The 18,801-nt window shown below is 33.8% G+C and overlaps 1 protein-coding gene across 10 annotated transcripts in view; it reads right to left on the bottom strand.

The window, feature by feature from the left end:
• Positions 1 to 18,801, bottom strand: part of CNTN1 (contactin 1) — a 393,567-nt gene that overhangs the window by 115,040 nt on the left and 259,726 nt on the right. For all 10 annotated transcript variants that reach the window (XM_045365082.3, XM_005570587.5, XM_074006605.1 and 7 more), the window contains 2 exons: positions 14,731 to 14,858; positions 14,273 to 14,448 (listed from right to left, as the gene is read on the bottom strand). In XM_045365082.3, coding sequence (XP_045221017.2) covers positions 14,273 to 14,448; positions 14,731 to 14,858 — 304 coding nt within the window. The remainder of the gene's footprint in view (positions 1 to 14,272; positions 14,449 to 14,730; positions 14,859 to 18,801) is intronic.

The following is an 18,801-nucleotide window of genomic DNA, read 5'->3' as shown; positions in this document are numbered from 1 at the left end:
GTATAGTTGGTTGAAATAAAATACTAATATCTCCACATAAAGAACTGATCAGTGGCCACACACCTTATTCCCTGATATTAGCCAGTCTTAATTTAATGTCAGTTGAGATCTTCTGGTCCCTTGAGGTTCAGATTGGCCGAAAATCGAAACAATTCCCAAGATTTCTACAAATTCCTGGAATAGGGGAGTTTTCTCCTTCTGTCTTCTTAGTCTGTTATTTATTTATTTATTTATTTATTTATTTATTTATTTATTTATGTCATACCAAGGAGCTCCAGACTAGAAATTCAGCACTTTCTCTATTTTATCATAAAACCAAATAGCATGAAGTGTTATCTAGTAAAGTGAGTTTACTGAACAATTGAAGGAGCTGGAACTGGTTATATCAAAAACAAGTAGGGCAAATCAACCTTGAAAAGTATCATCCACTGCATACTTCTGTTTTTAAAAGTCATGTTGGCCATAAATTTATTGGGAATTTCCCAGTGACCTTCACCTCTCCCAGTGCTCTGCCATCTTGTTGGCAGCCACTCCTACTACCAATCTCTTATTTCTCTCTTCTCTTCTTTCTCTTGTAAATAAATCTTATTTTCTCATATTAAGCTGTTTGTTTGATTTTTGCTTGGATTCTGACAATATCTATTCAGTTTTTAGTTTTTCCATTTCTTCATTTCTTACTCTTCAATCAGTTCTCATCTGAGTCCCACTGCTTCAACTCGTCTTATTTGACTTCTTGATAGCATTTGGCTTTCCTTCCCCAAATACTCATTTTTTTCTAGTCATCTGAATTTCCAGAAACTTCTAGGACATTCTTAACCCCTCCCTTTCTTCAACTTTCTTATAAACCCATCATAAATTCTTGAATTTATCCATTCTTTCCATCACAACTGCCTCTTATCCAAACTCCCCACATCTCTCACCTGAACCCCTACATCTTATTTGATCACTACTTCTACCACTGTTCCACCCTATTATTTTCTCTATTGGTTACCTAGAATAACCTTTTAAAAATGCAGGTAGGCCCAACTCACTTGTTTCCATAAAAGCAGATAAACTGAAACCTTTAAAATTTCCCTTTCCTGGGACAAAAGCCATAGCATTATTGTAGCCAACTTGATTCCATTCTCTAGGCTCTATCTGATGCTCCAGCTCAGCTAGTGTGCCATCTCACTCACACTCTGCTCTCCAGGAAGAACATGCTCTTTTTAGGACTGCAAATGCATCTTGTTCTCTTCAATCTCTGGTTCACCACATTGTCTTATCTTTTGGAATTGTGATTCATACCCCTCATAACCTCAATACCCTCTCCCGTATCACCTTCACCTCTACCCAATACCAGTTCAAATCATTTTCTCCAGCAAGCCTTTACCTTTTCTGTGGACTAAGCAGGTCCTCTTTCTGTATTTCATTACACTACCATGAAACTTATGTCATATTACATATCTTAAATGCAGTTAAACACTTGTGTGATTATGTGGTTGAAGTTGGTCTCCCTGGCCGACTGTAAGTTTGATGTGAGGAAATAGGTCTGTTTTATTTAGCAGACATGTTGTATCCCTGTGTTGTATATGTATACAGCTGCATGTGCTGTCTTCACAAGTCCAGCACAGCGCCAAGCAAATAATCACACTAAATATATCTTGTTTGAATGAACTTGTCAAATTGTCTAGAATTTTGGTATCTGCCCTTAAGATAATATGTATTCACCTCTTTTCAGCTACATTCAGAATTATGTTAGCAAGTACATATAACCAATGACAGTGACAGCATTTACTAAACACATAATGAGGCTTTTCTTGTGTGAGAGTGAAGTACACACACCTTCAACCTCCATAGATTACCCCTGCACCTAACTCCTGAGCCCCAGCCACAGTGAATAGGATATACTTTGCTATGTGCTCTCACAGCCAACTTTTGCATATATCACTTGCATGGCCTGGATTGCCCCACCTCCCACTTCCATTTATTGGCTATGAACGTCCAACCCACATTTTGGATACCCCTCCCATTTCTGAAATTGTAAGGTTGGATTAGTTACTGCCCTTTGTACATTTTCATTGCAACTATTCCTTTCTACTGTAATCATGTCACTGTTGATTTCTTCCACTAGACTGTAATTCCTTAAGGAAAGAACCAGGTCTTATTCATTATTACATACTAAGTACTTAATGTAATATCTGACATATAATAGAATTCAACAAATAAATATTGAATAGATACATTAAAATAATCTAGTGTTTTTATTAAATAGACATCCTTTTAGTAATTTCAAATGTTTTTTTCAGGTATGAGAATGATAATGTTATAAGATAAAATAACTGACTTGAGAAAAACTATTGCTATCCATATCTATGAGATAAACTACTAGGAATGATATATTTCAAATATCTATACACTAATTTCATAAGAAAATGAAAGGTTATTGGGAAGACATGAAAATTTATAGAGAAAACAATATCACTAACATATAAGAAAACTGAACATCTAACCTTTCCAATCCCTAGTGTAGTAAAGAATTTGGCCTTGCCCAAAGAGAGGTCTTGCCATTGCCCTCAGCTTCTAGAAAGTAATCTCTATAATGTCTTTCTTTGCTTGGGAGGTCTTGGGTCATACAGGATAGTCCAATCATATGATTTAGAGTATGGGTTAGCCACACCTGTATAGTCTTCAAGCTGGGTCTGGTCATAGAGTAGGAGTTGGGTCATACTGGAAAATCCAACCATGTGATTTAGGGCATGAGTTAATTACACCTGTAGAGTCTTCGAGAAGGGCCTGGTCATGCCACAAATAGGACATTTTGACTTAGAGTAGGGGATTTGATTCATGTGGTATCAGTCAACCCAGAGACTGAGATTAACCATGTGAGCAATGAGTCCATCAATCATGTCTAGTTGATGAAGTCCCCCCAAAACCTCTGGACAGAAAGGCTCAGTAAGCTTTGCTGGTTGGCACTTCAAACACACTGCCACATGTCAGAGCAGTCAGAGTAATGCATTTTAACAGCACAGGGAGAAGACAATAGAAGCTCTGTGTTTTGTACTTCTCCACTCTGCCCTGTGGCTTTTTCCTTTGGCTAGTTTTAATTTGTATCCTTTTCCTATAAGAAGCTGTACCCGCGTGTATAATAGCTTTAAGTGAGTTCTGTGAATCACTTCTAGCGAATCATGGAAACTGAGGGTGGTTTTTACAACCCCTTGAACTTGCAGTTGGTGTCAGAAGTGAGGGTGGTTTTGGGGACTGTGCCCAACTTTGCAGCTGGCCTAACTTCTTATACCATACTAAATAGAATTCATCTAACAAAGGAGGTAAAAGATGTTATTTTATTACTTATAGTTATATTTAAATTTTTTTGAGGTAAGCAGAGAGTAAGACTCATATATAGAGAAAGTAAATATGAGTTTTTCTTGAACTATCATAAAAGTTAATTGACATATATGTCTAAGTATTTTTTTACTAGGAAAAGTAAAATATAAAATAATTATGGTAAAACAAAATAAACATTATATGTTTGTTAAATAGACTGTTTTGATGTATCTTGACATCCTTAATTGAAATGCACTTGATACTAAATATTCAATAATATAAATGTATTAAGTAAAATCTTTCAACTATTATGACACAACATAATAGTAATATTTGGAAAGAATAATGTCTGCATATAAGTAAAAAGCACTTTTTTTGTATTTATTCATTAAATGATCTCAGTACTTTGGTTGCTTTGGTGTCTAATTGAAAGATAATCCTATTACTAAACTCCCACTCTTTCAATGAGTCATGTCATTAGATTTGAATTTTCAAAACAATCACCTTAGCAATTTAAAATGTTTCTTCATTCAACTTTACAACAAAAAATTGAGGGCAGAAAGTAATATAAAAATAAACATACTGTGGTATCATAATTGCCCTTTTAAAAATATTTATGTGATGTATCTAATCTTCTTTCTTTCTTAATGAAATTGCTATCTTTTTTCCCTAAACTCTCTTTGAAACATGGTGCTGTGTATACATTTGGTTATTTTATTCTGATAGGAATAATGTGGTCATTCTTCTTATACTGTCACATGTAATAAAAAGCACAAACTATTTTATATCCTAAAATACATGATGCTAAATTTATATTTATTAATTTTCACACTAAACTTTTTTACGACTTTTAATTAAACTACTTTAAAAGTTTAACGTTAAACTTGTTTGAAAATTAACTCTTATTGATAAGCCCACTTGCATAAAACAGTAAGAAGCAACTGTAATGTTTATTCTCACTGGTTCTACATTTGGTGAACATGTAGCAATAAAACTTCTCAGAAGGAAAGAAGAAAAAATATAAAGTATCATTCCCAATATAGTTGTGTATGTATGAAAGCACCCCTAAAGTTTTTATAAATACTACTAGCACTTTCCATACCTCAGGAGAAGTTGAAGTTCTCAGTGGTTGGCAGAACGCTTACAAAGCAAGTAAAGATCATGGGCCTCAGCACATTCTAGCCACAAATTAGATATGAATGCTCACTATATTTTTACTAAAAGCCACAGCTTGGCTCAATTACAAAATTCTTCCCTTCATATGAGGAGAGTTGAATCACATACTGGAAATTGTGATAGCAAAGCTCAGGGATGTTCCAAAGTGTATATGTGGTTGACCACTTAGAAGTTTCTCAAGTTTAAATCAAAAGACTTCCAACATATAAATACCCAGCCCTTCCTTCACCTTCCCCCATAAACTAACTGCAAAATCATTTCTTCAGTGTAAATGAGTCTCAATGATTATGTTGTATTAACAAATTGAATTAATCCTAGTGAACAAAGAAAGATTCTATATGGTACAGAAAAGGTCTAAATAAAACTTAGAGCTCATAATTGTCACTTAAATAATTCGTTCCATTCAAGTTCAGAGTAAAGAGATATAGAAGTTTGGATAGAAGTGCATCCTTTAAAGAATATGTTTTATAAACATAAAAATTATTAAATATGTCTGATATATGCTATATCCATGAAACAAAACTTTTCTTCTTTACTTTTGGCTTGTTAGAGAAAGCAAAAATTATATAGCAAATATGTCATATCCAACTGCAAACATTACCACCACCACCACCACCACCACCAACTCTACTAATAGCAGATATTTAGTTAGGGTTAACTAGGTGTCAAAGGTTGTTATAAATATACATGTGAACTGACTTACTCTTAATAACAACCCTATGAGATACATCGCTGTATTTTACAGAGGAAGACACAAAACTACTATAACTATAGCCACTAGTATTACTAGTATCGCTATTAATACTACTAAAACTGCTACTATTACTATTAAAATGGCTACTATAACTTCTACTATTGTTACTGCCACTACTGATACCACTACTGAACTCCTACTATTACCAAATTGAATTTATTGAATGTTTTTAAATGTCTAGCAATGTGCTAGCTACTTTACATACATTTTCTTATTCAATTTCTATAATTATATTTATAATTTCATTACCCTAATAATGAAACTAAGACTATCTCCTTTTCAATTCTGAGTTCCAGAAGTAATACTCCCCAAGGATTTACTATTAGTATTCCCATTTCAGAAACAAGGACCTTGAGATTTTACATTAAACTGTTTGTGGAAGGCTCCATAGGTAATATATAGCCCTAATTTCACCAGGTCAAGCTGTTTCCAAGGTAGTGCTTAATAGATTAGATAACTGGATTTAGGTTCACTAGTTTGGTAAGTAGATGTGGTGCTTCTTTATATATGATATGTTATTATTTTACTTATTAATTTTTTCTATTTAAATTTTCAAACATAAGTAAAAAGAATAGTACTATTACCATCTATAAACCAGGCAACTAGATTTAACAATTGTAAACTTTTTGCCATATTTGCCTTATCTAATTGTCTAGCTAACTAGCTCTATATTTACTTCTGTCTGTCCACTATCTGTCTTTCCGTCTAGGGCTGAACTCTTGAAAAATAAATTCCGGATATTAGGATATCAGTACTCAACTCATCAACTCATCAGCAATTTCTAAAGACACTAGCTTGAATCTCAAAAAATTGAGGTCGTTCTCTCACATAATCACAAAACCATTTTCCTTTTCTTCTTCTTCTTTTTTTTTTTTTTTTAATTTTGAGACAGAGTCTCACTCTGTCACCTAGGCTGGAGTGCAGTGGCACAATCTCGGCTCACTGCAAACTCTACCTCCTGGGATCAAATGATTCTCATGACTCAGCCCCTCAAGTAGCTGGGATTACAGGCGTGCACCACCACCCTAGGCTAATTTTTGTATGCAAAACCATTTTCACACATGACATAATTAACAGTAATTCTCTAATGTTATCTAGTTTTTGTTAGTGTTATTTGAAGTAATTCATCAATATTGAGTCAAAAAAATAAACAAAATGACAAAACAACTTTATTAAAGTGAAGTGATGTCATTGGATATACAAAAAATAAGGTAAGTTGTCCAGGATAATTTCTAAGACTACTAAGATAATTACTAAGAGTGAGTTTGCATATATATTAAGAGTAGAAGTGTTGAAAATCTCTAAATTTGGCTATTTTTGTATGGAATAAACAATGAGAGTGACACCTGAAGAGTCCAATTTTGATCAGGTGGCCATTTTAAATGAAAACTCAAAAGACCATTTTCTTTGAGGTTTCTCCTAAGCATTTTGAATGATGGGACAAAAACATCAATGCCTTTGATTTGGATCCTATGTTTTAGAGTTGAAATACAACTCATGTATCATTATATGGTTTTCAAATTGGTTCCCAGTAGCTTTAGAGTTCTAAAAGTCTTCTTGGACCACTTTGTAGAAACAAGTGATTAGAATGGGCATTTTGGAGATAAGAGGAAGTGAGAGACCCTGTGGATAAGGGTCTTGGCTATGTAGTATGCTCCACAGACACACAAATACACACAGACACACACACACACACAATTTCATCTTCAGAGCAATCTCATTTCCATCTTTTGTTTATATGCTGAGGTTCTGATTTGAATTGTCTTTCCAAAAAGCATTTTGCTGCTAAAAATCTTTTTTTACTGTTGATTTTGGAAATTTTTGATGTAGCCCAAACTCTTCATGTGACAGAGGAGAAGCCTGAGGCTCAGAGTGACTGTTTTGCCCAGTGTCATATAACTCGTCAGTGGCAAAACCGGAGCAAATGTCCAAATCTTTAGATCATGCTCTGTTCTTAAGCACAAAGTGAAAAAATTAGATAGTTTTTTAGGACTGCAACCGCTAATAACAAAGTAGCATATTTCTAGTATGCTGTAAATAAAACATCAAACACCATGTAAACTCATAAAATGTTTAAGACACCAACATTCTACAGGTTTATTTATCCCTCTTTTTATTGTCTGTTTTACAAGCAAAAAAAGCCAGAATAAGCAATGTGGAGGCTCTTAAATATGTGTGGAGTTCTATGTAAAAGATGTGTCCTTAAATTTTGATAAATTTTGGCAGATCCCTCAAAGCCTATATGTATATATTTTATATTATATAACATATAATATATGCTTTATATATAATATATAATGTATAATATATATTTTATATATATATTATATATATGCTTAATTCCATTCACCTCACATTCTTATCAACAAATGCTTAGTAAGGACTATGAGAAGCTAGGCTAGACAGTGACATCAGCTAACATGGTCTATGCATGGGAAGTGTGATGATCTTAAAAGAAGCTAGCCCAACTAAAAAAAACACCCAGGAACATAGATACCTTCCTTCGTTTACCACTGGAAAGTAGCAAATAAAATATAGCAGTTAGGTATCAGTATAGGTTTATTAAGGTAGTAAAAAAGAGATCAGAAAAGTTATATATTCATACAGAATAAAGTACAATAGAGTTATCTAATTATCTATCTCCTTTCAAACTAATTATTGATAAGGAAAATAGAGCAATTTGACATGGGCCGAATGCTTTTGTATCTTTTGTGGTCACAAGACTATGCCAGGAGCCTGAACTTTTTTTTTTTTTTTTTTTTTTATGTATTTCTCCCTCTTTTCCACTGCTCATCAAAATTTAAGAGTCTTAAATTCAAGAAGCACATATCCACTATCCTCTACTACTTAAACTATTTTGGATATACATTTTAAAAATTTTAGTTTATTTTTATTTGTGTCCCCAATACTCTCAGATGCTCAAAACAATATAACATCTCTTTGTTTCCAATACATCATGCTTAAAACCTTGCGGTGGCCAGTCCCAGTATTGCTAAGTCTCTTCTTCAATATCTTTCTTGAGGACATTTCTCAATCTTGGTTCTATTGATAACTTGGGCCAGATAATATTCTGTTTTTGGACTCTGTGTTGTGCATTATAGGATATTTAACAGCTAAACAGGTACCTAAAATACACCCCCCCACACACACACACACCCCTCTCTACAGTTGTGATAACCAAAAATGTTTCCACACGGGACCAAAGTTACAAAGCTTCAGGGCTTCCACGATCTCCTTGTGGCTGCCTAGTCTCCTTCTCTGATTTTTTTCGGCTCAAATCTGATTCTTACCAAGGATTATTGCCCAACTATCCTTGTTTTCTCCCACATAATTCTGGATAATCTTAACCTTCTTGTTCAACAGTAAATAGAGGCTGGGTGTGGTGGCTCATGCCTGTAACCCCAGTGCTTTGAGAGGCTGAGGTGGGTGGATCACCCGAGGTCAGGAGTTCGAGACCAGCCTGGCCAAGATGGTGAAACCCCGTCTCTACTAAAAATACAAAAAATTGGCCAGGCATGGTGGTGGGTGACTGTAATCCCAGCTACTTGGGGGGCTCAGGCCAGAGTATTACTTGAACCCAGGAGGCAAAGGTTGCAGTAAGCCGAGATCACGCCATTACACTCCAGCCTGGGCAACAAGAGCTAACCTCTGTCTCAAAATAAAATAAAATAAAAACCCACAAAAACAACAGCAAAAACAAAAATAGTGAATAGAGACAAATATTTAAAAAATAACAAACTGACTTCTGTTTTATCATTTTTCCTCTCCTTTTTGCTTGTCTTGCAGAAACAATTTCTGCACAAGATCACAGCATGATCTAGTTTTAAATACATATTTCTAAAATCTAAAGACCGTTTTTTGATATGTTTAATACAATTTTTCTTTAAAAAAGGAAAACCTTTGGGTAAGAAATCTTCTTCTCTCTTGAGTGGTATTGCCTATGCACTCAGAAAAAATGCACACACACATACCTGCAAACGCACACCCAGTGTAACTATCTACAGGGGATCAATAGGAATTGCCAGGAACTTTACAGTTAGACCACTTGAAACTGTGTAGACATGACTTACAGTGTATTGCAAAGGCGGCTAACAGTGAAGGGAGAATGAAGTAATTTGGGCAATATGGTGAGCATACAAGGTTCATTAAACCAGATTAGAGAATAAAATGTAAGTTGAACAGTACTGTCTTGTAGAACATCAAACACTTAGGGGAGAATTATTTCACAGACGTGAACATTAACCAAAAGATGAAGAATCGAAGTGGTGGAGATTACAGGGTTGGCAGTCAGGCCACCTGGCTTCAAATCATGTTAGCCACTAGCGACTTGTATGATTACATGGGACCAGTTACTCAATTTTTCTAATGCTCACTTTCCTCACTTTGGAAACTGAGAAAATCACAATAATATGCACTCCACAGAGGATTTCTGTGAAGATCAACTGAGAAATATGTGAAAAACATTTAACCCAATTCTGACTAAACAGTAAGCCCACAATAAATGGTAACTATTATTACCTCTTCACCGTCCTCAGCAATGAAATACCCGGTTTTTTGTTTTTGTTTGTTTGTTTTTTGGTCTCAGTCTAAGTATCCAGCACAGCAAGTAGTGCAAGTATTAAATTGTGAAAAATGAGATCTGTGGCTCAAAAAAAAAAAAAAAAAAAAAAAACCCAAAACAAAAACAAAACAAAAACTAGCAAAAGCTTCTAGAATTTCCAGTTGGGGATGATTGCTCTATTATAGAAAGTATTAACAATCATTATATACCAGATCCTGTGCCAAGTCTTTATATGCACTCTTTCATGAAGTAACTAGTTTTGCAAACTCAATGAAGTAACCTGAATGAAGTAAGTGAATGATTAATCATGTTTTACAGAGGGAAATTCAGAGGCTTAGAGAATTTTAATCCCTGGATCAGGGTCACCAAATAAGAGGTGAGAAAATGAAGCCTAAAGCCCAGGTTGGTTTGTAACAGAATTTCTGAACAATTCAAATGATATTTATGAATTCATAAAAGACAGGCAATAATGTCCCACAGTATTACAATTTTAACATGTATTTGTAATAAGAGTAATATATATATATATGTGTGTGTGTGTGTGTATGCATATATATATACGAATGAAATAGTGACAATCTCCAGAACTGGAAATTTTTAGAAACTCATGTAATAAAGATAATGACTCTAAGCAGCTAATGTTGTTAATGACACAAAATGAATGTCAAAAATGGAGGGCTACTGAAAAATTCTACAGGTTAGGTGCCACCTTGAAAGAAGAATAAAATGAGATATTTAAAATTTGTATTTTTGATAGATTGTCTTAAGTCTTCTCTGGAACAAGAAAAGTCATAAATTAAATGAATAAATAAAATGGCTCTGCTATTTGTATTTACTCTAAGGGATTAAGTAGCTATTGAATTAGAAAGCCAAAACAGGAGCCACTTTATAACTGGACTTGAAAAATTGATGATCATTTGCAATATAACATCAACAAAATAAAATAATGGCAGATAAACTGTTTTAATATCTTATTGTATCAAAACCTCACATTTATTAAATTTCTGCTTCGAGCTTGTACTTTTAACACCCCCCATGTATAAGTTCAAGTTCCAGTGGAACATCTACTGACAATTATTACATATTAATATACTCAGGAAAATTTTAGATGTTTAACTCCTTAGTGTTTTTCTATAATCAGTACTAGGTGTGCATTTACTGCGTTAAAATTGAAAGTTACATTAAAAAACAAATTAATCCTAAAGAGTTTTACATAAAATAGGATCACTAAATATAAAGACAGTGTAATTTTTGCTTTTTTGGTGTTCCTATTAAACTCTTAAAAGAAATATACGGCCTGGCGCGGTGGCTCAAGCCTGTAATCCCAGCACTTTGGGAGGCCGAGACGCGTGGATCACGAGGTCAGGAGATCGAGACTATCCTGGCTAACCCGGTGAAACCCCGTCTCTACTAAAAAATACAAAAACCTAGCCGGGCGCTGTGACGGGCGCCTGTAGTCCCAGCTACTCGGGAGGCTGAGGCAGGAGAATGGCGTGAACCCGGGAGGCGGAGCTTGTAGTGAGCTGAGATCCGGCCACTGCACTCCAGCCTGGGCGACAGAGCGAGACTCCATCTCAAAAAAAAAAAAAAAAAGAAAAGAAATATACATCTTTAAAAATGTATAGTTACATTTTTCCTAATAATTACATAACTTTAATTAGAAAAAGTATAAAGAAGACTTTTTAAAATCACCTATAATCTCACAATTTATTAATAAGTATGAGCAGATGCATTTGTTTAATTTCATGAAGGAAACGAAAGTCCCAAATTACACCAGACTGTGAAATTTGAATCCTTATACAATGTTGCCCCTTAGTGGTTTAAATCAAGAATAGCAAGCTAAAATCAGTGCATACTTGATTGACTTCAATTTATTGAAACTAAATTGGAAAACAAAAACTTAGGTTCTTGAAATAAAAAGTTTAAAATTTGATTTCCCTATTCTTTTTTATTATTAGTCAGAACATCCTGTATTAATTTTTAGCAATGAAAATTGTTAAAACATGTTAATTACATCGGTTTTGTTAACTGTAATAGCTACCAAATAAACATTTACATCTGAATCTTAAACTCTCAGGGTATCATTGGTTTATTTTGGGCTGGTGTCTGTGTCTATTTCAGTGTTTTATTTACCCTAGTGCCTACAAATGTGTCTGCTTATAGCATGTGCTTAGTACGTATTCTTAATGAACAAATGCTATTCAATTGTTGAAATATTGGGAGAACTACCTAAAACACCAAATCATTATTTAGGAAACATATATATATACACACACTAAGCTTTTGATAGGAGGAGCCACTTATTTTGAGAATGATCTATTAACAGTCCTAGAAGCAATTACTAGCTTCCAGGACCCTCTTCTAAAAGGAGGATCACATATTTATAGTGTTTTTACTTAAATTTTGCATGGCATATTGAGCAGTGAAGTTTAACTTTCTAGTTTGCCTTAAACGAGAAGGAAGGTGCCAGGGAAAGCTTCATTAGTCTTGTGTTGGTTTGAAAGACAGAATTCAGTTTAACTATTTATTTTAAAATGATTCTTATCCGGGCTTTTTAAAAATCGAGATAATTGAATGCTTCTGTCCATCCACAAAGTGCTAAACATGTGCATTTGATATTCTGATTCAATTAAGATGCATATCAAGCCAGCTGAGTAGGTTTGCTCCCACTGTCAGATCATGATTTGATGGAATGAACTGAAACCTGAGCGGGTGAGTCCTGAGATTGGGCCTGCGGTCAGGACTCTACTCTGGTTTAGCTGAGGGGGCAACTATGTGAATCTCTGCAGCTATCATCTGAAAAGGGAGAATGTGCAGTAAGTGGCCATAAGGTCATTTACATTTTTATGGTCTAATTTATTATTTATTTCCTAATTAGTATTCCAGTTATTTCTTTGTTTTACTGTTTTTTGTTTTTTGTTTTTTTAAGTGACTGGGCTCCATTTTTCTTTCTCTTTAAATTCCTTTTTATCATTTTCTTTTTGCAGTCGTTATTTACATCTAACAGCACAATGTAACTGGTATGTTAAAGAATATAAATTAGCTCTAAATACGAAATTTCAGTTTAATGAGGGCAATTTTTGTCTGCAAATTTATTTACATAGACTTCATTGCAGCTATTAGTTACTACTTTATAAACTATAGTTGTGGAATTTCTAGACTTTACTTTTGAAATTATTCAATTTATAACACCAAAGATAATTCTTTCAAATTCAGAAGGCTACTTTTTGTGAAAGTAAGATCCCTGTTTAGCTCACTTTTTTCCCTTAAAATGAATAAAACCCGAGTTGTATTTACTTTTCTTGCAAAATAAAATACAATTTAAATAAAGTATTGGAGATTTTGGTGCCAATTTGACTAATTTTGGGCATATGCAAAATAGTTTCAGATCTATAAGGAAAATATATTACCTGGTATAATGTCAAAATACAAAATTTACAGTTCCCTGCCAATTCACAACTGTTATTCTTTAAAATATAATTTTGGTTCAGAAACTGAAAGAGGATTGGGGATTGGTAGGTGGACACTAGAGGTGTACAGTTGTAGCTAGATCAGTTAAATTAAAACTCCTCTAAAGCTAAAAACATAGCTGGACAATATGAACGCATAATACGATAATGTGTACATATCAATCTTCAGATTTTATGGGACTTAAACAATCTTAAATGTCCTACTAAGTTCATTCGTGCTTCTTTTTTATATTAGTAACTGACTTCTAAAATAAGTTTTCTTAATTATGCCTATGTTCTAAATATGTCCTTAGTCTTCCAAATGTTTGCTTTTCTAAAGAGGCTGGTAGGGCCAGTGATTGATTTACTTTTTAAATACATTGTAACCTAGACAGCCTACCAAGACACCAACGATGTCCCTATACAAGTTGTTTTGCATGCCTTACTTCCCAATCTTTTTCCTCTATTTTATTTCTTTCTACACCTTGACTCTCTATATCACTATGTTTAGTTATAGGGCTTGTAGAATGTAACACTTTTTAATTCTTAAAATATAGCCATTTAACCCTTTTCAAATCACATAAATGAATTCTCCAAATTCTCCAACATATGTAATTGTGTCTTTCTTACTCTTAAATCATAACTTAAATGCCTTAAGGTCATCATTATAACAAAGATTAAGTTCTATGCTCTTCATTCAAAGTAAAAACGAAGGCACTAGAACCAAGGGCACATATATACTGACATAATACACATCAATGTAAAATTGTATTAAAATTAAGGGGGAATCATACCTAAAGCCCAATTAATATTAATTGATTGATACTTCTACCAAAATCCTCAAGGCTAGCCATTTTAGAAAGATTTAGCAGTACAACAGTTAATATAAGGAGAACCACAAAAAGCTTTCTTGCCTGCTTTTTGGTCTCATGAAAAACGAAGATCATATAAAATATTATAGTAATAGAACTTTCAATGCAGACATAGGAATCACTGGGGTGTTAATAAGATGAAACTTAAAACACATACCATAAAATTCCTCTGGTAATGAATATTCTCTTTGTTAAAATCGATCACATAGCCATTGAAGGACCAAACAAATGTGAGATCCAAGGCAGGATCAGAGGACGCAGCACACTGCATGGTGGCATTTTCTCCAACTGTGATATCGGCATTAATCGGGGCCAATATAATTCGCGTGGGATCTATATATTTTTAAATAGATAAGTAAAGCACAACTCAAGAAGATATAAGACACCATATTATCTGGTATATTAAAATAATAAAAACCAATATATATTTATTTGTGCAAAATAATAAGACGTTTTCATACCCAAATTCCAAGAACAATATCATCAAGCAAGAAACTTGCCTGAAATTCTTTTGAAGAAGAAATTTATAAATACATTGACTGTTTAGATGCTTAGTGCTGAATCACATGTTTTTTTAATACATTAGAAATTAAGCACCCTCAAACATTAACTTACCTGTGATAACAAGGGTTCCAGTGCTATTAGCTTTCCCTCTGTTATTTTCTGCAAAGCATGTATAGATACCTCCATCATTCCTTGTAATATTGTTGATTTCTAAGCTACCATCTTCCCAAATGAGTATTCTAGTGAAATAAAAATACATATAATTCACAAACCTGATTTAGTAAAATACATTATGTCTTAGATTGCAAACACTAATATTTTTCAATTATTATATTCCATATAAATCATGCGACCACAGACATTTTTGTAAGTTGAAAAATTCTAGCCTTTAGTTATAATATTTTTTCTCATCATTGACAATTTGTTTTGGAAATCCACTTTCATCTTTTTCTTGAACTATTGCCATAGTCTTCTAACTGACCTTCCACTACAGGACAGGCTGAAATCAGTCATAGGCCTGAAAGAAATGAGCCCAGGTCTCCCAGAAATGTAACCTCAGGACTTCAATTCAGACTAGGAGGTGAGGACAGATTGCCATTTCCATGGCTACAGAGAAATATAAACATATTTTATTTTTAGAAACTTTAAAAAATATTTTACAACCTCCCTTAGTAACAACTTCTGGAACAAATTAATATTTAGGAAATTCATCTTTGAACAGAAACTAAGTCTTTCATACTACACATATTTCCCTGCATGTCAGCCTCTTCCCCAGGGGATGGAGATGAAAAATTCACCAAGTTTTATTGTATAGAATCTCACACTTAGATTAAATACTGAATTGCCTGTCATTGGATTTTTTTTACTTTCTTCAAATGGATCATTTTCAAACCTAAATTATCTTTTAAAGTTTGCACAAAACATGCAAACATATATCCATTTTAAGGGCAAAATCTGATAAAAGAAAAAAAACCTATTTTTGTCTACCTTATTGATAAAAATCTTCATACAAGAAAATATCAAAATTTCCACTAATATTATAGTCCAGGATTTCCTTTCCTTTCGTGAACAATCCAGTCCTGACTTGAAGCTCATTTCAGAATACTTTTAGTTGTTGAAGGAGAAATGAAGTATCAAAATAATATAACGATAAAATTAATTATTTAAGATCATGGAAGCTCTGAGAGTATTCCTCTTTCTCCAACTCTGAGGAGTATAATTTATTCTCTGTCCCAGACGCTTACTCAGAAATCCATCACTGTGTTTATTCAAAGTCACACATTCCACAGACTGTTCTCAGCCAATGACTGATCACAGGAGAAATTTTAAACCGGGCCTGCTCCTGGAAGACAGCAAACTCCTTTGATACACATTTTTGACTGGAAGCCTCTCCAGTGGCATTACCGTACTCTCTTAGAAGTACAGTGCAGTCCAAGTCACTTCAGCACAATATTTTTTCCTTCCTTCCCTCTGTCCTTCATCTGGGATCAGACCTGTATCTCAGTAAAATACTTTTCCAAGCCTCCACCAGCTTCCTCTCTATTTTCCCTCCCATGCATTGCCATTAATTAATTTCTTACATAGCTAGTCTTCCTGGCGTCAGCCTCTTGGAGGACACACATTCGTACAATATCAATACTAATGGGTCATGCTTTTTCTCACTAAGCTCTAGTGTAAGTCCTCAGCCAAGTTCCCACATCCCTCTCATTTAATTATTTTTCAAGAAGCACAACAAAAATTATAATCAAGTAGCAGTGGAAAAAACAATCATGTTTCTTTCTTAAATCACGCTAATATTTTTAGCTTACTTAGTTTTCGACTGATCTTTACCATCTTTAAAGGGTATACAAAATTCCATGTGTCATTCATCTCATTTATACTTTCAGGTACATTTCCCTTGAGATTAAAATTATTTTTTAATAAAAATATTTAGAAAACCTGATTTTTTTGTAATAATTATCCTTATTCTTAAAGTAATATAGATTAAACTCTCAAGATCGTATCCTTATTTCCAGATACTATGATATATAGATCAGGTGTTAAACAAACTAGGAACAATCTGGTCTTTAACCAATTGGTCACTTATTATTGCCAAAATTGCTCCAGAATAACCTCTGGAGTAGAAAAGACTAACGGAGATCCCTTCCTATAAGTGGTTTAAATAAAAGTGACTTTAGAGCTAATAGCAATCCATTGAATTTAAATTAGCAACTAACTTAATTCTGTTAATTACAAAGAAATTCTGCTGCGGAAAGTATATCATTTGAGCCAAAAATAAAATCATAAAATGATAACCTAATTACCATTTATCAAGATACATAGCTTCTCCCAAGTATCACAGAAACCACTCTTTAGGCCACTAACCAGATACAGAAAGAACTTAGTTACGTGGAAATGGTTTTTATAATTACATTCAGAAGAATAAGATTATATTTATACTTAAAGACCAATATTTAGTTAGTCCTTGGGTATTCTTTTTCAAAATAAACACCAAAATTTTTATGTTTAGCTTTTTATATGTATCATTTTACAATTCAAATATATTTGCATATGAATACTATATCTATTATAAAATGGTATTTACACTGAGATATTAATGGGTTAAAGTACTAAGTAAAAATTAGATTTATAGACTCTTTCATCAAGGAAATAATGCAATTTGATTTCAAAGGCTTTAAAAATATAACACAATCAAACTAAAATTTCAGGAGCTAGATCTTTCTCTTCTTTTTTTGAACACATATTGATATTTAGGAAAAACAAGTCCATGAAACATAGTTCTGCGAAATCCTTAGTTGAAGAGGTCCATGACGTGGGTCGTCATCAGAATCAGAAAAATATTTTATTATCAAGGAGGAGAACTAATGGTTTGTCCAATGCAGAATGCCCTGCCCTAGGTTGTGGAAGGAGTACGCACCTACACGTGCAGCTGCCCTTTGATCATGGTCTCCACATTGCTCATTGTCTGAACATTAATGTCAGCAAATTGAACAAATGGACTTTTCCTTTAACACTTCTTGTTAAAATCTTAACAATTCTTAGGTCAAACATATTAACTTTAAAAGTTAATGTGTTCAGGGAAGCCCCTGATGTCCCTGCCCTCTTCCCCCATTCCATAAACAGCTGTGCCTGTGCTCATCCTAATAAGAGGGCTGTATTGGCATATTCTCAATTCATATCAGTGTCTTACAACTTCAAGTTCTAGTTTGGATAACATCAATATATTTTTTCAGAAGGTCACTTTAACTTTACCAAGCTTTAGACACATCAAAATATGGATGATAATTCCCATGTTACTTTATTGGGTTACTGTGAAGAAAATAATGTATTTTCTACACTTGATTAATGATTGTCTTTCAAATGACAAAAGTCATCCTAGCCCTCCCCTGTTTAAGACTTTAAACAGATTTCCATTACTCTTAGATGAAGCCCAAGACCCTTAGCATAGAAAATTTTGTCATTGATGATCTGGTTTATTATGTCTCATCTCTTAAAAGTCTCCTCCATTTTCCTCTAAAGACAAATCACACTGATTTCAGTTTCTGCAATTTCTTACACATTCTAAACTTCTCACCACAGGGTCTTTGTGCATGCTGCCCTCACGTTCTGGAATACACCCCAAAGCCAACGCCCATGTCCCATCCCTCCCATTTCCCGTTCTGGCTTTCTCCTCCTCCTAATTTTTGCACTCAATATTACTTCTTCTAGGAAACATACAAACTGTTCAGTGTAGCTTTTACACAAATAATCTATATAAGTTGTTCACTGCTTTTTCATCTTGTCCCCAAACCACCGAAACATTGGTAGATTGTTCACTTATAAGGAAGATGATGATAACATCTTGTTCATTTCAAGATGGGAAGAGATTATTTGCACTTTGAAATCACTTTTTTATTTTTCTACAAAAATATTTAATAGACTAATTGCATAAAATTCAGTTGAATATGAATGGATATAGATGCCTATATTGGGGGAAAATATGTTAGAGAGATCCTATTTTATTTCCCATTGTTTATTAACTGTGTGACATTGGGCAATTTATAACAACAAGACAACAAAAAACACCTCTGAGCTTCAATTTTCTAAACTCCTTATACATTACAGAGTCCTGTTAATTGAACCTTCATTATAATAGATACTGACAGGGATAGGTATTTCTATTCCATCTTAGAACTACAGGAT

Source organism: Macaca fascicularis, chromosome 11, assembly GCF_037993035.2.
Source record: "Macaca fascicularis isolate 582-1 chromosome 11, T2T-MFA8v1.1".
NCBI classification, from domain to species: domain Eukaryota; kingdom Metazoa; phylum Chordata; class Mammalia; order Primates; family Cercopithecidae; genus Macaca; species Macaca fascicularis.
This window is presented reverse-complemented; position numbering and strand designations above follow the sequence as displayed.